General features: G+C 45.7%; 2 protein-coding genes across 2 annotated transcripts; both read right to left on the bottom strand.

Annotated features, from left to right (window-relative positions):
* Positions 1-6824: 6824 nt before the first annotated feature.
* Positions 6825-8428, bottom strand: LOC126522742 (cystatin-B-like). Its single transcript, XM_050171530.3, has 3 exons — positions 8250-8428; positions 8066-8167; positions 6825-7011 (listed from the first exon to the last, which is right to left on the bottom strand). Exons 1-3 carry the CDS (start codon positions 8319-8321, stop codon positions 6889-6891), a joined length of 297 nt encoding a protein of 98 aa, XP_050027487.1. The 5' UTR covers positions 8322-8428; the 3' UTR covers positions 6825-6888.
* Positions 8429-13058: 4630 nt separating this feature from the next.
* On the bottom strand, positions 13059-23190 carry LOC126522741 (cystatin-A2-like). Its single transcript, XM_050171529.3, has 3 exons — positions 22938-23190; positions 14838-14939; positions 13059-13504 (listed from the first exon to the last, which is right to left on the bottom strand). Exons 1-3 carry the CDS (start codon positions 23013-23015, stop codon positions 13382-13384), a joined length of 303 nt encoding a protein of 100 aa, XP_050027486.1. The 5' UTR covers positions 23016-23190; the 3' UTR covers positions 13059-13381.
* Between the last annotated feature and the right edge of the window lie 260 nt (positions 23191-23450).

The raw sequence follows: 23450 nt of genomic DNA, 5'->3' as shown, positions 1-23450 counted from the left end.
GTGAAGCTGGCATGGATGTCGTCACATAATCATCATCATCATCAGCTTATTTTGACGTCCATCGCAGGACGAAAGCTTCTCCAGCGATCTCCAATACCCCTGTCTTGTGCTAACTGGTTCCACGTGTCTAAGTTTCCCAATTCCATCACGTCCACATTATTCTCTGCCGTTCTCGACTGTGCTTCCCTTCCCTTAGCACCCATTCTGCAACTCCAATAGACCAGCAGTTCTCTCCCTTACGTTTGCAATGTATGCCCAGCACGACTTCTTCGTTTAATGTCAACCAGAATATCAGCTATCCCCGTTCGCTCTCTAATCCACATCGCTGTCTTCCAGTCTATTATCGCCATGCCTAATAATTTTCATTCCATCGCTCGTTGCGCGGTCCTCAACGTCTTCCCAAGCTTCTTTGGTAACTTCCAAGTTTCGGCCCCATACGTTAGTAACGGTAGAAAGCAATGATTAGCAGTATGCTCCCTGGTCATGATTTAGTAATGCCTGCCGTAAGCTGTCCAGCTAATTTTTTTTTTTTAATTTCCTTGATCAGAGGCCCCTGCGAGTAATTAACCTCAATAAACGTATTTCTGCGCAGGTTCTAGAGGCTGACTGCCGACCATGACATTCGATCTCTCGCCAGGCTGCGGAACATTACTTTTCTCTTCTGCATACTAACTCTCAATCAGACTCTTACACTTTCTTCGCCAAGGTCCTCAAACGTTTGTTGCAAATAGTCTGCAGCGTTGCTGAGTATGCGAATGTCATCTACAAACCGTAAGTTGGTGAGCTATTTACCGTTAGCCTTTACTCCTAACCATTCTCAGTCTAACTGGTTGCACACCTTTAAGTATTCAGTGATAGCATTGTAAATTTTTTGCCATTGATCATATGAAGTCTTTTGCAGATATCTGGCTATACAAAGTCTGCGCGTTAGTGTCATCCGTTCGATATCAACATTCGTGGGAAACTTCATTTTTGACCGCTGTTCGGAGCCAGTGCGCTGCTGCCTAGATGCCCCGATCTAATCATTCCAGCTACCTGATTCAAGCGCAGGTAGCGCGCGTTTCATGTATAGCCAATATCAACGCCTTAACTGGCAATGTTCATTTATCATATACTGTAAGCTTGTTCACTTACTCCCTTATAATTAGGGTGTAAATTAGAAAGACTGGGGTGTTCCAAGGGTGTTTTCTTGTTGAACACCCTTTTCCGTTAAAAAAGGGTGTTTCAAGGGTGTTTACAAGGGTGAAAAGATGAATACACCCGCATTACACCCATAAGGGTGTGAAAATTTTTAGAGTGTAGTAGTCCCTTGTAGCTTTGTGCTTGTTATCAATTTTACTATTTGGTGAATGGATACAGCATGTACGCTGCATAACTCGCTTGTGGATACTGCATACGTGAGTCGAGTATGCCCTTGGTATAAAATAACTTGTATGCATTAGGTAGTACGATTGTTTGCAGTTTGGGACATGTGTCGGAATGTACGCTGTGCGCCCTTCGCACTTTACGGCGGCCTGCCGAGTTCGTGCGGGTGCCATGTGTGCACATGGAGTTCGCGAAGCGCTCTCGCAGTTTTTTTTTTAATATATATATACATGTGTTCTGTTCGCGCGCTTCGCACAACAGGGCATGTCGCAGTTCTTCGTCCTTGTGCAACACATTTTTCTAGCGTACGTCTGTGCATTATTTGATACCGGTTTCACACGGGGCTCTTTTAGCCGCTATCCAGTCCGTTACAAATCGAATTTCTCGGTCGTGATTGGCTCCTCTGCGCAAGCTACGAGAGTGAGCCAGTCGCATCGATAATTTCGATCCGGATCGGGCGTGATCGCGATCGAGAGTGGTCGTGTGACACCGGTTTTACACATGGCTCCCACATAGGGAACACATTAAGTTCAATGCTACTGAGTGAAGAGCAAGTGCATATATATGCCAGTGGTGGTATGTGGGCAAGTCTCTCTGGCGAAGCCAATACTTGTGCATTCAATACATTTCAATTACCAGCGTAGTGCATCAATGTGTCTACTTCGACAAAATGGAGCACCAGTGCAGATATCTGAGCATACCTGTCCAGGGCAGCAAGTGTGTCTACATTGAAACCACTACCAGCATGTGCGGCAGTTCTATTTCCAGCAGCGGGACTGCACAATAATCAGTAGGGTGCTCTCAAGCTGTTTATCTATGAAGCTCTGCCTGGACTGTGTGCCAAATATTTTTGGACGTGAAAGTGGGGGTGAATTGGTAAACATCAGTGGAACTGTGCCTGGACTTTGTGGCAAATGTTTTTGGATGTGAAAGTGTGAGTGAACTGGCAAAGAACTTGCTCTGGGCTACATGTGTTAAACGTATTTCTCATTCAGAGTGCATTTTTTTTACTTTAGGAGACTGGAGATGTGCGCAAAGTGTGACATGTCAGTGTGTAAATCATGTATTTGCTGGTTTGCAAATTATTCGTTGCAACTTTGTTTTTGCCAGGGAGGTACAACTTTGCCTCTTGTAAAGGGCTTTTTAGATAAAACACATACTATTTATTATGACCATTGCTTCCTTTGTTACACAAATGCAGCTTCCAGTTCATTCCAGTTTATTTCCATGTTTATGTAAGTTTCTAATATGAGGCTAGCATATTCATTTCTCACGTTCTGGAGTGGCAAGATGCAGCATTACTGTCTCATCGTTCGCTGTACTACAGTAGTGTTCACTTGTTACACTGAATCCCCCGTTTAAGTATTCTCTACTAATTTCACTTTTTGCTTTTTTGTTGTATGGTAATTTTTTCTCACCATTACCTTCTTTGATATATCCTAAAGGCAATATTTCCAATTTTGCAGTGTTCCCATTTTTTTTATTTCTGTCACAGGAATGGTATGCGGTGGTATTTCTTTTTGTGCTCTTTTCAAGCTTCTAGCTGATAGGTAACATTGCTTGGAGGCAGTTACCATCCGATTCATACTCTTGCATTTTTCAGTCTACTTCTTCCATTCGCTCCGATGTCACTTCTGCATAACTCTAGTCCATCTAATAGCACGTGCACTTTACTATGATAAATTAGACACTTTAGTACACTCCAGGTTTTTCTGTTCATTTTTGTATCTGTACTTGGAATTTTGTTTATGTGCTAGTGAATGTTCACTTTCGAGTTCATTACAAATCCTTTCTGCGACTTTTGTCATTGTTGATGTACCTTTACTTCCATTTGCATTTCATTTTAATAGTGTTTTTGCTTTGTCACAATGTTCTCATTTCATGCACTCTTGGCATGAAGGGCTTGGTCTGGCCACTTCCCAAGACGTGGCCATTTGTTCTTTGCAGGATGTCATTCCCATTGTGGTTGTAAGCATCGTAGCTTACTAAAGGCGGTATTAAGAATTTATTATTCCTAACAGGCTCATTTTCGTGCGACTTGGTAGAGGATGCGCCGGCCATGCGGGGAACATTGCTTGGCACTGCGCCGTGGCTCTTACAGTCAACACCGACGCTTCTGCTCATCTGGGGCGCGATCGGAGATCGTTGTTCGAAACGCCCGATCAGTTTCACCTCACGCGATAGGCCTAGGCCGTGCCAACGGGTGTGGCTGACGACGTCTGCGCGGCATAGGCCAGTCGCGTGAGGCGAAACTAAACGCGTGTTTTGAACAACGATGTCTGATCGCGCCCGTCACCCGCGAAAATTAGCTTCAGGTGATGGTAAACCTTTCAAGACCGCTTCTAGACCAGCTTTCTGATAACGTCCTAAAAACGTTTAGAAATTGGTTACGAATAGTTTTGCCAAAGGGATTACTTGTGTCTTTCCCAATCCTATTTCTAGACCAGCTTTTCGAATACGTCTTGCAGACCTGTTCTAGATCGTCTCAAGAAAGTAATTAAGCCGGACATTAGCAGAGATATACGACGTTTTCCCGCCGAAGTTCTCTCATTCGTGTCTTCTTTAACCCGTTTTTATCGTCTTGGATAAACGCTACGAAAACGTTACGTATCTCTTTTGTGCTACCTGGGCCGTTTTGGCGCATGTTTGTCAACGCCATTAGTTTGTGATGATTCCATTTCCCACTTCTGCCATCGCACCACTGGTGAATCTTGAGAGCAGACATGCCGATCACTTCAGCGATGACAGTATACTGCGCGTCCAGCGACTCAGTCTGTAAAAGAACGTTACCTAGACGCGTGGAATCAATGTTACTTAGACGTAATACACAGCGCGAAGGAGCTTGGCGTTGTGAACAGAACGGTATATATGTGCAACAGAGAAAATACATGCCTAGAGATGAGGGCTCGGAACAAAAAAAACTGAATTTTGGGGGAAAGGCATTTTTTGGTTTCTTCCCTGAGCATAAGAAGCGAAAAAAAGAAAAGTACAGTGGGTCCAAATTTACCGAATAAAATGTGTGTCATTGGCTGACGTGCGTCCTGCAGGACTTCTATTAAAGTTTTTCCAATCCAATCCAATTGGGGTAAATCATGCAATATTTAGGTTGACATGTCGCATTGTGAATACGAACATTCAGGTGACATGCTATTTCGTTCAGTTTATGTAAATTATTTGATCGTGCTGCTGTGCTTCATCTCAATCTTTTGCTGCTACATGCGCCATTCATCGCGAGACACCGAACCGGACTTTTTGCGGTTGAAAAACGGCAGGGAGGACAGCCATGGTAACGTTCTTATTCACAATGATCCATTCGAAACCACGCTATGAAATCCTGAGGACATCCTTGTACACTCGAGTACGATTAGGACATCAATTAGGAGTTCTCATGACATCACTGAGTCTCTAAACGCACTACTCGAGTCCATTTTTCCGGCCTGAGCACATGTCCTCAGGGCAAGCATTGGATGATCTTTTCAGTAGGAAATCTACATGAAACCATCTCAGATGTCTTCTGCCCATGTGTGTCTTTGTTGGTATGCAGTACAGAATTTGCTGTTGTCTCAACTTAGTGATAAATTGCACGTGAACCGAAACATTAGCAATTCAGTGGAGCACCTTGAGTAGCTACGCTGCGTCTTGTGTTCCGTGACATGAAAGCAAGTGCGCCATACATATAGTTCCATCCGAGTTCTTGTACACTCCCTGCCCCCTGTATATTAAGAAGTTATTCTGCCCGTATAGCTGTTCTCTGCAAAGGAACTGCTTAGTTTGGTTTTACTCTAACAACAACAAAACGTACTTCCGGGGTTTCACGTGCCAAAACCACGTTTAGATTATGAGGTACGCCGTAGTGAGGGGCTCCGGATTAATTACACGGTAGATGGGCGTTTTTGCATTTCGCCCCCATCGACTTGTGGCCGCCGCCGCCGGGTTTCGATCCCGCGCCCTCGGCTTTAGTAGCGCAACGCCGTAGGCACTACGCCACCACTACGTGTCCATTCCAACAAGGAAAGCGTCTCGAATGCCTCGCACTTCTAGAGCAAGATTCCGAAGATGTTGGTTTCGACACAATTTGATTCACTGAATTTGTATCAAGCGGATAATTTTGTTCTTACAGGTGTGAGAATGCTTGAACCAAAATGTAGAATTTGTGAGCTCACGCGTACATGCACTGAGGTTCCGACGAGCAATTTAGTGGAGAGTTGGGTCTCTATTTCTTCAATTATGTATGATTTTTTTATTACAGCTCGCATGAAAATGGCGAAAAAATATTTACCATTGTAAACTGTCTCAACCGGGTCGGATAGCAAGAAACCTGCTTAATTACGAGTGCGCCTTTGTCACCGTTCCTTAAGTCTTTAATGCGCCCACATGCTTGACATTGTTTTTCTACATCCAACCGGTGACATGTAACTTAATGCGTAGCAAATTCATTGCATCAGCAATCCGAAAAGCTAATGTTCCGGAAGTATGCAAAACAGTATGTATACGCCAGGTTCCCCTTCCTAAGAGATCAAAAGAGCAGCTTTCATGGATGGTAGATGAGAATTCCGGTGGCCACTAATAATCTCGGAGCAAATAAAGAAGTGGCTTATTTGTTGCAGAATGCCAACATTTTGCCCTAAGTTTCGCAAACATGCCTTCGCGTGCACCCGGGTCTGCTGTTGTTTTTACTTACGTGTGTTTCCAAAATTTTCGGGAAGAAAAACCTATTTTATTCTTGTCGTATTTTTTTACGTCTTCAAGATTTCCTGGACATCTTACGTCACTACGATGAACATTTATACTACTTGTTATACAACTTGTTATACTAGCTACTAGTGAAAAAGAGAAACGAATTTTTCTCTCTTTTGTGGAGGTAGCTCGATCCAAGTGTTTATCTCGGATAGGAAGGCGAATGTCTTAAGACGTTTCGGGAAAAAGGTCTGGCCCAAGGAGGCGACGTCATTTGAGGACTTAGCCCGAGCGCGGGCTAACTCGCTATTCGCGTGTGAATCTTCCATAGTCATCGTCAGCCTATTGATGATGACTATGGATTCCATAGTGAGCCATGCATAATCTGCTCCCATCCTCAAGTTGGCTCTTTGCATAGAGCCATACATATTTTACCAGAAAAAACGTGGGTTTCCCACGGTTTTCGCCATTACATGTATGTTAGCTCTAATTAAGAATATAGTTTATTTCGGAACTTTCTTTAGCAGGTATGTAACCATATGATTATGTCCGTTTCCTAAAACACAAGTGCACAATTGACTCGAATATCCATGGAGACCAAATACGGCAATGCAACGTTTAAGTGCAGAACAAAACCATGAAAAGTTTAAATCCTTTGTACAGGTCATTGGGTCGGAACTTGCGTTCGAGGCAATGACTCGATCGGCGCCTGTAAGTAGTCTATGACGTAATAGTGCGCGGCGGCTGATAGGACCGAGTAAGTTTGAGCGCAACACAGAATATCCCGTAAGATTTGTTCCTTTATTTTATCGCATATATGTAAAAGGTAAGCGCTGGCTACAGCCGTCACTGGAAATGCTCGAGCGGGTCTTCCAACGTCTTGTTCTCCTGCACAGCCGAGAACGATATTTCGCCCTGGAAAGCCTTGTGCGCACGCACGTGGATGTGCTGGCCATCTCCTACGTGAACCTGAAAAAAAACAACGTAAAGAATAAAAAAAGGGAATAAGTCATACACAAAGATGCTAAAAAACCAATGACAAACTTGGCGCCGCGCGCCGCTGTATTGCCAGCTGGCATTTGTCACGATCGCCGCCCTTTCACCGCGCGCGTCATAACCTCGTGATACCGCGTGTTACAATGTATACTGCCATCAATCCTTTTTAAAAGTAATTAGCTCAGACGACTACGCAAAATGTTCATCCCCGGGGATGCATACGTAACTGTATAAAAGTAGTTTATGCATATTCTTGCAGTCAACTTTAGTGAAATTTGACACCGATTGCATATAAAGTGCGTCGTCACAAACAACGAAAAGCACCCGTAAAGGGCGTTTCGAACAGCGAGAGCTGACCCGAAAATCAGCATAGCCAACCTACCACGCAGCATTTACGGACGTCACATGTCGCGTACGTGTCACACGCAAGTAGCAAAAGAGCAACGGTTTTTACAACGCGACGAGATCCTTCGTTTCAGCGAGTTCAGCGGAGCGTCTCCGCATTTGTTCCCGCTGGGATGGGGGCCGTACCCGGAGCAGCAGAATCGACTACAGCCAGGGCGCAGATAGGTCGACTCAAGATTTATCTCTGAACACCGCCGTTTGCAGATCAAACCTCACTCGTAGATTGCTGGGGCGTGGGTAACAGGGTTGCTGATACTTTAGGTTGAGTATTTTGGTCGATATGACATCCCACATTTTTCTTTGAAAAACATGCTCGTTCCTCCGCGCAGGGGCGGGAGGGGATCGGAACACATTCCAGTAGTGCGCGTCAACGGCAAATACGTGTGCGGAGTGACGCCCCATCGCGGAGTGCGCGCGCGCACTGAAGCGCTCGTAGTCACTCAGGCACGATCGCTAACGTACAGCGATGCATAAAAAAGCAGCGTGCGTACAGTACGAGTGGAGATTCTCTATATATCAAAGCATGTCAGGGCGCTGTCTAGCTGGATCCGTGACCACGTACGCATCACACCGCGTTCATGCAGCACCGCGCGCGCCAGCACGCGCAGTACGTGGCACCAACCTTTACGAAATAGTTGACGCCGTTCACCAGCTGCGTCCGATACTTCAGAGGCGCAAACTCCTTGAAGGACTTACTCAGCTTCGCCTCCACATCGGCACGAACCTGCGGCCAGAATCGATGGTGTAAACAATCACGCCCACCGCGCCGGGACTAGTCTTCCTAATTGCGTCTGAAATAAAATTACCTTTTCGCAAATCTCCTTGACTGTGTCATCGGCGTCCTTAACTTCCTCCGAGAGTCCACCACACAGAGGCATGTTTAATTCGGGCTGTTTCGGAGCTACACGGAGCACAAACGAGGAAACAGCGAACTTTTAAACGTGACAACTCACCAATCGCGCGCGCTACTACAATGAGTCAGTGCTCGTGACTCTTACGTCACCCATTCTGAAAATGAAACGGACGGTAAGGTGCTGCCATCTCGTGCAAAGCATCTAAAGTCCTCTCTAAGTTGCAGGTGCTGCCGCTTCGTGGTCATTATAGCCCATGCTCCAAGTACAAATGTGGTGGGACGCCGATAGGTGACACTACAGCACCACGCAGTAGGTCAATCTTGAAGATTGTTCGTTCGGATAACTGCGCGCTGTTAATTTGAAACACACGTGCGAATGATAAACATAAAATGTTGAATACGCATTTTAGTCCCTAGCATTACAAATCTGGATTTGAACAAGTTGACTGCGCTCGCATTAACGTTTCCTCGGTTTCGCAGTCATGTGCAACTTCAAGACTCACTCGTTCATTGTTTGAATAATTTAGGCAGCCAATCTCATTAACATTCCTTCTGCGTAAGTTAACGTGTTTCTGCAACGCCTTATAGTGCCTGTTTCTTTGGCGAGAGTGAAATATTATCGGCTGCGTGATGCATATACTTTCAGCAAATGTACCGCCCATTTAGCTAGCTATCCACATGATGACTTGCGGTTACTTTTACTGAAAGACGCTGTATTGTTTTTAGGCGGCTTGCAACGCGAAGTTATAGCAATAGTCCACTTAGCACAGTTACATTATTTGTATAACAAATACGATATTTATATTAATGCGATGTAGCGGAATATTTGGCTCGTTTGTGAAATATACCATCACTAGACCTCACTTAGATGACAGGCCCTTTACAGAGAAGATCTTGGGCCCGTGGCCTCGAGCGTCTGCTAATTGCAGGCTACGGGTTTTTTTTTTCTATATTTTTTTTTACTGCACCAGCTTGTATGACCGCCTGTTACTCACTCAACGATGAACGCTTGTTAGTGTAACTGTGCAAAGTGTGAACTTCTCTCTCCTTTTCCTCTTTCAATCCCCTTCCCCGTTGCAGGGGACTACCATTAAGTCTACCGGGCTCAGTCTGGTTAGCCTCCCTACCTTTCCCTTATGACTTCTGTCTCTCTCTATATATATAAAGAAGTAAGCTTTGCTCGAGCGAATCGGGAAAATGAGATATAAGTAGAAAGTAACGGGACAAGAATACTTAAGTGACGCAAATCTCGCGTCAGAAGCGACACGCATCACTGTCACAGCCTATCTCGCATGCCATGCCGTAGACCGCAGGAACTATAAAGCGCATTAGCAAGTTTTAGCAAGGGTGTCTGTTGTGACGAGTACACTAAAACCTTTTTTTTTTTTTCTGTTAATGACTGACGTACTGTACAATCTGTAAAGAGCAGCACAGAGCGCTAGCTTTTCTGAGCTGTAACGTGGCAAGATGCAAAACAGATGCTCAATTGTCTAATCACAACCGCACTTGTCATAAAGCTGACGGCCATTTCTATTAAAAAATAACAATAATAATAACTCACGCTTATTTATTTATTTTGATAATTTACACTGAAGTCGTGCGCATAGTACAAGTACTAATTGGTAAAGTTTGTATGTGTCTCGGGGCGTTATACTGTGTGGCATCGGTTATACATGAGCTGACTACTACGTCTCAAGCCTTACATATTAAGGCGAACATTTTGTGAGCTTCTCAACCCGTATTCAAAAAATAATGCCACGCTAGAATTGATCGCATAAGAAAAAACAATTTCAGCCAGTCCTGATGCTGGGACACAATATTATATATATTGAAGGCGGCAATGCCAGATAACACTTACGAAAGTAAAGGTTTATGAATTCGGTCCCTGGTTCCGGACGGCTCCTTTGGTCCACTGTCATTGGCATATGTATACGTATGATGGCGCTGCGCGCTTGTTAGTCAATTAATTAAATTGAGAAGTTTAACGTCCCGAAGCTGCACAGTAGTGGGTTTTGAGCGACGCTTTGCGTATAGTGGAAGGCTCCGGATTAGTTTAGACTGCCTGGGAATGTTTAATGTACACATAAATTATAGTACACGAGCGTTTTTGCACTTCGCCCCAATAGAAATGCAGCCGCCACGGCCGGGACTCGAACAAGCGACCTCGTGCTCCAGCTCAACGTCTCAACCAAACGGCCACCCTGCGGGTGGCATAAGCTGATTACCATTTTACTTTTTTCCCGTCTCACATTATTGAATATTAATATGTCAAGCACAATGACATGATCATCAGTTGACTGAAATGTCATTTGTTAAGGACACTGCAAGCACGCTCCGAACCGTATAATTTACCACAAATTCCAGTGGTCAGCCTAAATGAAACTGAATAAAACCTCTTAATGTACATTAGACGTATTGTTATGTTTATAACAAATTAATTCGTTCTCCCTGATGCAGAACGTAAATTTTGCAATCCGCATGACAGTGAATTTGTTACAAAGAGAGCCTATACTGCTTCCTACGAATAATAATTTTATAGCCTAAAAATAAAAGCAACGAATAAATAATAGTCGTGAACACAGAACTATGGAGACGAGACTAATTATTCCTTGGTGGAAGCGCGGGGATAAATTACTCGACACTTATTCGAAGCTCGAAAGTTGATATACACCTAGCAATCCTTTTCGCTTGCTTCCCGGTTATCTCCGTTAACAGAGGAATTGCTCCGTTCAGGCGGTTTACGAGGCTCAATTCGCAAGCTAAGACAAATTTGTCCCGGGGAAACTGGTACTGCCGGGAAGGAAGATCGCACAAAAGCATATCGCGTAATCAAAGTTCTTACTGTGTCTGCTCTTACTTTTTCCTCCACTCCGGCCGCGTCTCCTATTCTGATGTATCGTTTTCAGAAATAAAGAAAATGATATGCAGTGATGAATTAGATGTTTGAAGTAACCTTTATTACAAGATTCGCAGTCAATTCGGTTTGAAAATGTCACCAACTCTCACGCCTCTATATTATTTGATGTGCAATGAACCGACCGCTGCAACCGCTTATATCAGATCGTGAAGCGTCGCGAACAAAAAGAAAATGTATTTAATTGAATCTTTAATTTTTATGAATTCATTCTCTCCGCTCTCTTCTTATTCTAACCTAGCTATTCTCGAATTTCGCTTGAATTCTTTTACATTTCTTTTTTCCTATCTTATTTTGTAATACCCGATTCTTGGCCAATCCCAACGAGCGTGTGTATACGTGCCACTAACTCCCAAGTTCGGCATCTACATCTGCATTAACATCTCTCCGATTTCGTTGCTCCTGCACTTTTTTTTCTAATTCACTGTGATCCACAGAAATACGTAACGTATGGGGGAGAGGTTATTTGCGCGGCCTTCCGGCCGACGGTGGCAGTGAGGTCAGGCACTCTGAAAAGCACGCATGTATACGTTCTCTGGCTCTGCTGCCAGTGGGGAGGCACTTACTTTTACTGCGTAATTTGGCGCCATGAGATAATTCAGCATAAAATAATACCGGTGAACTGAATGGGGGCTTCATGGGGGTACCTGCAACAGACTATAATAAAAGCGGGCCGGCGCAATGTCTTCATGCGTGCAGAGCGCCCAATAATGGCCGTGTCAATCGGGTGACCCATCAAAGCAGCAGGACTAGGGCGGTCCGTGGGCCTCGGCGAACCCCCTTTGGCGTCCCCGTTACCACTTTGGAATCCCGAAGGCGGCGCCAAAGTATACTAAATAACACGTTGTTTACTTGCACTAGCAGCTCAGATTTGCACGCGCAGTGAAAGAACGAGAAGGCATCCGCCGACGGGAAAAACAGCCTGGAGAGAACCGCTCCTAAAGTAAGGGCTATATAAAGTGACAGGTACACTGTATACTGTAGAATAGCAATCGAACAATGCTCCGTAGAATAGAGAGCTAATATTCAAGCCACATCAGATCAAGGACTGTACGAGGTAGTTGCCCACGTTCTTGACGTTGCTTTGTGTTTCTACATAGCGCTATTGACGTAACCTAAATGTGACGCTTTCCTGCATATTCGCGAGCACATATGTATGCATGCGCGGATATTGTTATAGCACGCGCAATCTGTCGGCGTTCGTATTTAGCGAGCGAAAAAAAAAAAGAATTCGTCTTCACGATTACGGGTCTGTATACAGGCTTCTTACAAGGGTTCTTATCCACTTCTTGTACCTTCTCTCCGCATTCGTTGCCTCCTGCAGCTATGTCGTAGACTAAAAGGGCTCTCGAGTACGTGGGCGGAGCAGCTCTCTACACATACAGAGTCGTTCGTTGACTTCGTGAGACGCTGTAGCGTTGAAATGTGCGCTTTTGCTCACCAATTGATAACGCTAAGAGGTCGCCGTTTTGTATTGTACTTGTACTTGCCAGGCACTGGCCAAAGCCATGTTTAATGCGGCGCTATGAGACAGCAATGTGAACGAAGAATGAAACGCGCAGAAACAAGTCACAAAACAGAACGAAAAGCGAATTTAACAAGCACAAACACGCACACACATGCACACGCACGTACACGTGCGTGTAGCATATATTGCAGGGACAAAGAACTTTTGCAGCTTTAGCATTATAGTATATATTTCGTGTTGCAATATCACAATCCGTTCATACATAAGGGGCGACAACTGCGCATGCGCAATGGGTGCCTCGGGTCGGAGGATCAAGTTAACGCAATGTGTGGGGAATACAGACGCATTCCGTCGTTGCTCCGAAATAAAGATAGCGCACGCTGTTTTTAAGACAATATTTTATTCACACGTGTCCACCGTTCTTTTCTTTTTTGGCATATATATAATCTCGTTGGAGAGCAATTCTCGAAATGGTAAGCAGACCGCGCTGCTAAGTGACTAGCGTACCTGTTTACAGACTAAAGGTCTGAGCCTATAGCGGTGCCTTTAATTTCGCCGCCACGGCTGTTTTCATTATACCGCGTCACAATTAAGGGGCCGATTCAGCGCATGCTAAAACGTTGAGTCCATAGCTCTGCAGTGGGACTGACGTCGTGAGCACAGTCGGTGTTGCGTTTCCTTGGAAGAGTACACATGTAGTCGCTCAGGCAAAGTGCTCCACTTCGTCTTCGAGCGACTTGTTCTCCTGGACGGCGGCGAAGGTGACATCGCCCTGAAAGCTCTTGTGGGCCCGGACGTGGACGTACTGGTCGGAGCCTACGCGGACCTGCGAGGCGCGCGCGCGATGCATTTATTACACATTTCACCGGCAAGCTATTGGAACGCACATGCATTCTAGAAATATGCAATTCGCAAAAGAAAGTAAATTAAGAAATTAAATTAAATTAGGGTGTGCGCCAAAACCGCCTTCTGATTATGAGGCACGCTGTAGTGGGGGGGGCTCCGGAAATTTGGACCAGCTGGGGTTCTTTAACGTGCACCTAAATCTAAGTAAACGGGTGTTTTCGCATTTCGCTCCCATCTAAATGCGGCCGCCGTGGCAAAATAAAGTAAGGAGGAGGGTAGGGAGAGATGTTAATATAAAGAACAAAAATAAAGCTCTTCGCTTTTATTCACAGAAGTTTGTACGCCAGAACGGTTCCTAAGAGCTGAGTCCATTCTATCTAGATGTCGGACGTATTATAGCGAAAGCGGCCGACCAATTGCTCCTGGCTCTTACGAACGAAAAGGTTTGCGAATTCGGCACCTTGTTTCATCGCAGCATGTGACGGGCTCGAACTGAGACATTGCTTAAAACAGAGCAGCATAATGCACACAATATGAATACTTCTAGTAGTGTGCTTGGGCAAGGGAGAATTTCAGTGTCGGTATTTACAAAGTAGTGTGTACGCTAGAGCTGTTTGTTGATATGCGGTGGTCTATGCGGTAAGCAAACGTATTATATAATGCAAGCGACAGTGGCAAGCTTCTTTTGAGAACGAAAAAAATTGTAATTTGGGAATTCGTCGCCAGCTTTTCTTGGGACAACGTTGTCCTGACTCCTGAGAGCTTCGTTGGGTAGACGTACTTTTGTGGAAAATGTAAACCCGAACAAATAAAATAACTTGAGAAAAGAGAATCTTCGCTTTTATCGCTTCCCAGTCCGCATGTATGTGCGCGTGTGTGTACGCGTGCGCGTGCACATGTAATTGCTATCGAATGTTAAGGAGCATACCCGTCTGCAATCCGATGCGACCATTCAAAATACGTGTTCATGTTTACGGTGTAGTCTCTCACCTGCTCTTCCTGTCGCGTTTCAATTTATACGTCATGGTACAGCCAACCACAAAAGTTTACGGACCACGGGATCTCGGAGAACGCTCAATTTCCGAGCAGCCTGTAACAGTAGCCAGTAAAACCGAACACCACAATGTTGTTGACATATACTGGTAGAGGCTGTAAATGGCAAATATCGCAGGCTGCGTTGTGGAGGCTGCGCAGAAATTCAGCTTTCGCTCAGATCTCGTGTTCCGTAAAATTTTGTGGCCGACTGATCACGCGAACGCTGAAAACAGGAATGATCGCGCGCGCGCAAGTGCATCTGCGTGACAGCTGTTTACCTTCACGAAGTAGTTCGTGCCGTTCACGACCTGAGTCCTGTAGCTGACGGGCGTGAACTCCTCGAAGTTCTGGCCGAGCTTGTTCTCGACATCCGAGCGGACCTGTAAGACAGTGGAGGGAGATTATTCGAAGTTTTTCACGAGCGCGCTGCGCTAAAACGTCGCCTGAAAAAAAAAAAAAAAATACTTGTTGAGCGGGCACATTCGTCATATAGTTTACCGTTGCGCACTTGCGCGATGTATACGCGCCCAGCGCGTGCCGCGTTTTGTGGACATACATAACACTCCTTATCGTACACTGACTCCGTCACTATTCTTGGTGCGCTGCACTCGTGTTGACCCAGGAGATTAGAGCTCTTAGCGCCTCCGGTGTCTGGCAAAGCTTCGTAATCGTGGTACCGACAACGTGAAGTGGTCGCAAGCGCTTTCACTTAGCGCTGAATATTTGTCTTCGTTTGTGTTTCTTTCTTTCGTCATTCTGACTAATGTTTACGCTGCTCGGTTCCGGAAACACGAGTGCCCGGTATTCGTGCGCTGTCCGCCTTTCTCGCGCCCTTTCTTTCCCACTGCGATAGTGTTTGCGGTTATTTAACTGTATACATACGCAGCTGTACATTGATATGCAGACACACAAGTGCGTCTTAGGCAGAAGTTACAATATACTTTTGGTGTCTCCTAAGTTTAGCTCGTATTGTTGCGTAGTACTCGTGCGTATTCATTTATCGGGACAGCCAAAATGCTGGGAAAGGAAGGGAAGCAAAGGTACACATGTAATCAAAACAACGGTTTCTCGCTAAGCATGATTGTTCCTTTCGATTCACGCAACGCCATCTTCGCCCGCTGCCGTACTGCCTGGTCCGGTGCCTCCAAAACTCGCACGTGCTTCAATACACCCGAAGTACACGCCTGGTGCGGACTATATACATGGATGATAGGGGATTGCCCTAGCTCTGTCGGAAGGGAGAATTCTGGGACACTGGTGTGGGGGGCAGACCGTCCTCAGCACAGGAAACTCAAACGTGCTTCTCTGCTGTCCGAAGACACGCAGAATTTGCGACACACTTTGCAGACATGCTGGCTTTGGGACGTACACGCTTTTACAGCGAGGCCGTTAAGGGGACTTGCATGACCGTTTTCGTGCGGTGATGAAGGTAGCAGCAGTATCGTGCTCAGTATCAAATGCCAGTCGGGGATGAGGGAGCAACGCGGCCTGCATCATAGCTCCGAACCTTGCTTTGAAACGTATATATACATATCAAGAGTTATAGAATAAAGATGACCTTTCGTGCAGCTCACTCGAATGGACAAATTCTTAACGTGTTTATCTTAGTGCAAAAACTATAAGCGAGAACTGGCCGAGTTGGAAAACGTTCATGATAAACAGTTAGACAAAGAAGAAAGGAAAGGAAAGAAAGAAGACGACAGAGACGTTTATCTTAGCCAGCAGTTCGTAAATTTTGTTTCTCATGGCTCGTTTAACCGGCTCCAATTGAGTTTAAGGTCAGCTACGGGGGCGGGGCAATATTGACCGCTCATTTTGCAGGTATGACGTATGGGCCTTTCTTTGGCTAAGATCAATTTCAGTTTTAGCAGAATACCAAGCACTTCAGCTTTGCGCGACCAGCGTCCCATCACCTTTCATCGGCCCCTCATCAGCGTTGGTGTCCACGGACATGCTGGAATTGCCTCCTGCTGCTAATCTAAAAAATCTCAGCCCATTATCGCTGGTCGTAGCTCTTGGGGGACCTGAGAAGATGGCGTCAAGACCTCTGCCCCCGACGCCTCTCCTGCCTCCCTTTTCATAGGAGAGCTGTTCTACATTCAAAGTGCCCAAAGACACCACGTCCACTGACAATATCATAGACAACATTGAAGAAACGATCGACGATGAAGATAGATATATTTTTCACGATACAACAGGAAAACAAGGGTGCCTGTGCTGATATACTGAAGCATATATAAGAAGGGTCGCGTATAACTAAATAATTGCACCGGATATAGTGAACCACTTGCAAATTCTCGGGTACGATTTCGACGAGTGGCAAAACAGACCCCTAGGACTTCCGAAGGATTTGAGAACTGCCTCCTTCAGCTTCGCTGTCCACGAGGTACGAGTTGCCCGCATTTTCACTCATCTGCGAAGGCATTTTTCTTTTTTTTGCAAAGCCCCTATTTACGTGACGATCTTGAAGCTTCGTCCACCCATCACCCAAATGATTTCTCCTATTGCCTCACAACGTCAACTTTGTGGCACATTGAGTTCTTTCATGCTGATTGGGCAAACTCACTGCCCGAGTGGTAGAGTATATAAAGCACTTGAATGTTTATATAAGTAATTTGCTGCGAAGCCTGTGATTAAACTACACAGATAAAACTTCCGGTACACGTCACCCCTAATATGGCGCCCATCATCTGGAAAGATTCTATGGCTAGATCCTCTGGCTTTCCCATGGTAGGCAGGGAACTTTATAAACATATCATATTTTAAAGCCGCAGAAAATGTGCGTTTAGCAGTATACTTATTCAGCCCCGATATAACCACCAAATTCAAAATATTTCTGCACACGACCCCCTAAGATGCCTGGCATTCTCTATAAATAACAACTCCGTGAATTATATAGTTTTCCCACGACACCGTAAGGACACGGACATAATGTTTTTGAGCACTTCTAACTCATCATCATCATCATCATCATCAGCCTAGTTACGCCCACTGCAGGGCAAAGGCCTCTCCCATACTTCTCCAACTACCCCGGTCATGTACTAATTGTGGCCATGTTGTCCCTGCAAACGTCTTAATGTCATACGCCCACCTAACTTTCTGCCGCCCCCTACTACGCTTCCCTTCCCTTGGAATCCAGTCCGTAACCCTTAATGACCATCGGTTATCTTCCCTCCTCATTACATGTCCGGCCCATGCCCATTTCTTTTTCTTGATTTCAACTAAGATGTCATTTACCCGCGTTTATTCCCTCACCCAATCTGCTCTTTTCTTATCCCTTAACGTTACACCTATCATTCTTCTTTCCATAGCTCGTTGCGTCGTCCTCAATTTCAGCAGAACCCTTTTCGTAAGCCTCCAGGTTTCTGCCCCGTAGGTGAGTACTGGTAAGACACAGCTGTTATACACTTTCCTCTTGAGGGATAGTGGCAACCTGCTGTTCATGATTTGAGAATGCCTGCCAAACGCACCCCAGCCCATTCTTATTCTTCTGGTTATTTCAGTCTCATGATCCGGATCCGTGGTCACTACCTGCCCTAAGTAGATGTATTCCCTTACCACTTCCAGTGCCTCGCTACCTATCGTAAACTGCTGTTCTCTTCCGAGACTGTTAAACATTACTTTAGTTTTCTGTAGATTAATTTTCAGACCCACCCTTCTGCTTTGCCTCTCCAGGTCAGTGAGCATGCATTGCAATTGGTCTCCTGAGTTACTAAGCAATGCAATATCATCAGCGGATCGCAAGTTGCTAAGGTATTCTCCATCAACTTTTATCCCCAATTCTTTCCACTCCAGGTCTCTGAATACCTCCTGTAGACATGCTGTGAATAGCATTGGAGATATCGTATCTCCCTGTCTGAACTCATGGCATTTAAAGTTTTCTTCGAGAAATGGTCGCCTTGAGAAAAAATTGAAAACAAAACGTTTGCTGAATTCTTTTTTTTTTTTCATTTACATAGGCTAAGTATATTAAAGACATACGTAGTTCGCCAAATAGCTGAAAATTTTTATTTATTTTATTCAATATCAGCAATGTTTGAAAAATATTCGAGCAAGAATCTATGTGGCAGGCCAGTGCACCCATTGGGGTTGTACTGCGATGAGTGTAGCGCTCCTGCACTCGAGGATGTACGCGTAATAGAAAATGTTGATGTATTAATGCCATGCATTGTGATAATATTAGATTTCAATCGTCTTCTAACTAGCTTAGCTGTAAAAGGCTACTTCAACTCTCTGCTCAAATGTGTTTGGAATATGTTTCTTACTTCATTGACGATTGAAATCTAATATTATCACAATGCATGACATTAATACATCAACATTTTCTATTACGCGAACATCCTAGAGTTCAGGAGCGCTACACTCATCGCAGTACAACCCCAATGGGTGCACTGGCCTGCCACATAGATTCTTGCTCGAATATTTTTCAAACATTGCTGATATTGAATAAAATAAATAAAAATTTTCAGCTATTTGGCGAACTACGTATGTCTTTAATATACTTAGCCTATGTAAATGAAAAAAATAAATAAATTCAGCAAACGTTTTGTTTTCAATTTTTTCTCAAGACGACCATTTCTCGAAGGAAACGTTAAATGCCATGAGCGATGGCTACAAGCCTCCTTGGGTTACCTTCACCAAACTGATTCTTAAACCTTAAGACCACTTCTATGTTTACAAACGGAGCTCACAAAAGCAATCCGAAACTACACTAGTTGCAATAGTCTACGAATATATAGAACTCTCCAGCTAGCACCAATTTTGCTGTACAGTTACATTGTCTGGCAAGTGAATGTCAGGTTAAGTATACAATAAGGAAGGTACATCTACGTGCGATCGGCACATGGGGGGCGCGTTCCCCATATCTGATGATGATATGGGATTTTTATGGCGCAGCAGCCGTGCAGGCTGTGATGCGCCATACCCATATCTGAACACATCAAGAACATGTGCCTGTTGTATACGTAACTAAGTGCTTCTCTTTCCTTGGCTAATTTGACTGTTATAAATTCACGAGGGGCAGGTTTCTGAGGTAATGAACATGCTGCTGCCACAACGCCGATAAAAGGGCTACAACATTACGTTTTCGCCGCGGACCACCGCCATCTTCTCAAGAACAACTTCGTGCTGCACAACGCACCGTCGACGTCGTCTTCGTTCGCTCTTGCCTGTGCCGTGGTTTTCCGAAATACATGCACAGACACTCTCAAAGTCTGCGTGATTCGACAGGGCTGCCCAATAGCGTAGTGCTTAGCGCACCTGGCTTTCAAGTGCCCACATGGTATACAGAAGAAGGAGTTTTATACGCCGTGGCTTTCTAAAGCTTTTACAGTGAAGCTGTCTGAGGAGTACCACGACACTTTGCTTGCGGCGATAGTGAAAGTCGGCAGCGGTGTGCAAATGTGACAAAAAAAAAGTAAAGCCAGTTCCACGCTGTGAAAACTGTCGAAACAGCGAAGCTGGTGGTCGTTTTCTCAAGTTTCAACTCGTGTTTAGCGCGATTATCACGAGTCTTTTGTCTCGTTGTCGTCGTTTTTCTAGATTGGAGCTTCGGTTCCAGATTGCGCACGCTCTTCAGTTGCGTGAGGTTGTGATCAAACCGCAGTCTATCACACACCGTGCACACACTCACGGTCGAGGAATTCTCTCTTGAACCGTCGGTCGTCACCCTCCGTGGGAGGAATCTCTGTGCGTAGATGTCTCTGCTCGGCCTCCTACTGTCGAATGTGGGGGTTAGCTTGCCTCTGCTGGCGCTTGGCTTGCGTTTCCCGTTCTTGATCCTCGGCGGTAGCGGCTTCCCTCCGCTGGCGCTTTGCTTCTGGCAGTGCAGGGAAGCCGCGCTTTTCTTGCGCGAAGTCGGTGCTGCCGCTCTCGTGCGAGCTCCCGCTACCGCTCGCGCCGTGCGTAATCCGTGGGGCGAAAGGGCGCGCGCCGGCGAAACACCTGTTCTTATACCCCTCTCCTCCTCCTCCCCTGTCGCGCCCTCTGATTGGTCCGCTCCCATCGCGGCGGAGCCCCGCTCCTTAAAGGGACACTAAAGTGAAAAATGATTTCTTCTGCCTCAGTAAATTACCGTTCTACAACACCAAAAAACACCACTCTTGCAACGCTAAGACGTTTGGTAAGCCAGAAAAAGCGCAAGAACGAAATACGGGTGGCGACGCCTACTTAAGTTCCCGCACCTGGGGGCTGTGACGTCTTGGATTTTGATGGCATCTTCTGGGGCCTACTAATTATATACAGCGGTACAGATTGACTACATTGTGTTCTAGAGGAAGCAAATATTAAACATGGCAAGTTTCGGGAACCTTTATTCAGCCAACGCGGCCCAAATGCGAAAAAAATACTTTGGGATCCCTGACGTCACGCTGACGTACCGGCACTGGGGTTTCGGCGCGAAATTCGAATATTGATACTTGGACCTTCGTTTTGTCATCTAATAACCAAACTATATTTTTTGAAATGACTGCCTGCAGTGTTCTCAAACAATGCTTCATTAGTCTAAACTGATTTATTGTTTCGCTTTAGTGTCCCTTTAAAACCCCTTTAACTTCGTAAAGTAGTGACACTCTCCTCCTCCGCCTTCACTCCTCCTCGTTTCTCCTCTTGCACGCTCCCTCCTCGAACGCGGCGCCACCTACACTGCTCGAGCGTAGCAACGGCGCCAACATGCGCTCCTCGCCACTCCGTAGACGCTTCTCGAGCAAAAATGGCGCTGATGCACGTCACGAGGGCCCACGTGATGCTATTAGGCCAATAGCGACGCGGCGTCGGCCTCGGCCAGAGCGCGCGAGGAGGAGGCGGCATTCAAAGCGTGGCAATACTTTACGAGGTTTAAGGGGCTTTACCGCTCCTACCGCTCCTACCCTCCGCGCACCCTCTGGCGGTGACCTTCGGGGGTGTGTGTACTCCCTTATTCAGCTTCGCTGTCGCTGACGTACGAGTTGCTCGTATATATACATAGTTTTTTTTATTGTTTCTATCTTTCTCACACTCTCTCCTTTTAATTCATTACGGACTTACTTAAGTTATACCGATGCCACTTACCCGCAATACAGGGCAGTCAGTCGGCCTTGCACTGAATTAAATCGCTCTCTTTCCCTCTCCTTTTCCTCCACCTCCTCCTAAGTTATCTGGTTGCGTCAGTCTATAGAGTAACAAGGTGTTTATATATCAGGGGATGTTATCAGCTAGCTGTTAATATAGTTCGGCATTACAGGCCGGCTGTCTTCCGAGTAGAATCTATATGTCGGCGCGTGCGCTCATAGCGGAATATTGCAACAGCTATTCTTCTGGTGTCCGTATTCACAAAAAGTTTTTGCGTTAAAGTTGTTCGTAAGAGGGACTTTCAGCTAATTTTGATGCCGGACTTAAGGAAGACGACTGGCCAGTGGCGAAGAACACTTACCAACGAAAAGCTTTGTGAACACAGGCCCTGCATGGTTCGGTTCGACGACACACCGTAGCTCGGTAAATCGTCCTCCATGGCAATTTTTTTTTTTACATCTGCTGGCCGATATGCCAAAATGCCTTCGACCCACTAAGCCGAACGTATGGATTATGGCTGCAGTTTAATTAAGAGGAAGCTTTATACCTCAGGGGGAGCGCGTATCTACGTAAATATATCAGTCCGAAGAAATTTTGTGTTTTTTGTGAACGGAAAAATCTTCTGTGCTTCAAGTGTAAAATGACGATTTCGTTAGAGTACTGTTAGGTCAAGATGCGTATTAAAAGCAGAAATAAATACAGTGCATTATTTACATTGCTTTACGATATTTAATAAAATTAAACTTAGCCAGTTTTCATTTGCGACGAATTGCACGACAGACGGTACATTAAGAAAGGGAACGAACCAGCGCACTTCTCTTCCTTTCCGATGTGCCCTGCCTGTGTCGCAGTTCGTATGTAAGGGATGAATTCGTACTAATTCGTCCAGCTGTAAACTTTAGTACCTATGTTGCGGTAAGCTGAATCTGTTGTAAGTGCGCGCCCTAAAGCGATTCTTATTTCGGAAACGATGCTTAGCCTGTATCGTTAACCTTATACCATTACCGATGGCGCGTTCCCCCAACTGCGCATGCGCGATTGAGTGAAAGCGGTAGTGGTAATGGTAGACTGGTAACGCTGTACTAAAATAATCTACTGTCCGGCGAAGGCGCCATTAGCGGAAAGCGGCAGCAGTTGGGAAAAACGGTATTGGTAACGATAGACTGGTAACGCTATGATAACATGATCTACTGTCCGGCGAATGCGCCATTAGAAGAAAGTGGTATCGGTAACGTTATAACGGTAACGCTATGCTAAAATACTCCTCTATATCTCCTGCTTCGATCGCGACATGAAAGAACGAAAGACGACGCCCGTCATGCAGTATATACCTTCTCGCAGACTTCCTGCACCTGGGCATCGGCGGGCTTCAATTCCTGCGACAGTCCTCCGACTCGTGGGGATGCCATTGTGGCGTCTGCTCGGTTACGGGATGCGTGGAGTGCTGGCTATAGCAAGGCAGGCAGGCAGGCAGGCAGGCAGAGTTCACCGCTCCTTCGGCAATGCTCCGAGTCCCGACGCCCGCCCCGCTTTTAACCTCTCGAGTAGGGAGCTGGGGGCGTGCGTGCGGTCACACAACAATGGCCCCCTACGCCGGCTCGGACACCTGTGACTCGCGGACTCCGTATCGGTGCGATTGTTTGCACTGCCGATATAGCTAAAGCGTGCTTCTCGCGCTCAGACCGCGTGCTTCACCGATAATGGCGTGGCTGACTGGAAACGTGACGCAGCGAGGGCCTCATCCGAGTCGGGCAGTGTTAGTAATGCTTCCCCCCTTTCCCACCTTTTGCTGATAAAGGCGCAGGGAGATAGGAAGGCTAGCGCTAAAAGCGGTGATGCATGAG

Source organism: Dermacentor andersoni, chromosome 6 (genome assembly GCF_023375885.2).
Source record: "Dermacentor andersoni chromosome 6, qqDerAnde1_hic_scaffold, whole genome shotgun sequence".
Classification (NCBI taxonomy): Eukaryota; Metazoa; Arthropoda; class Arachnida; order Ixodida; family Ixodidae; genus Dermacentor; species Dermacentor andersoni.
Note: the sequence above shows the minus strand (reverse complement) of the source record. Positions and strands in the feature narration are given on the sequence as shown.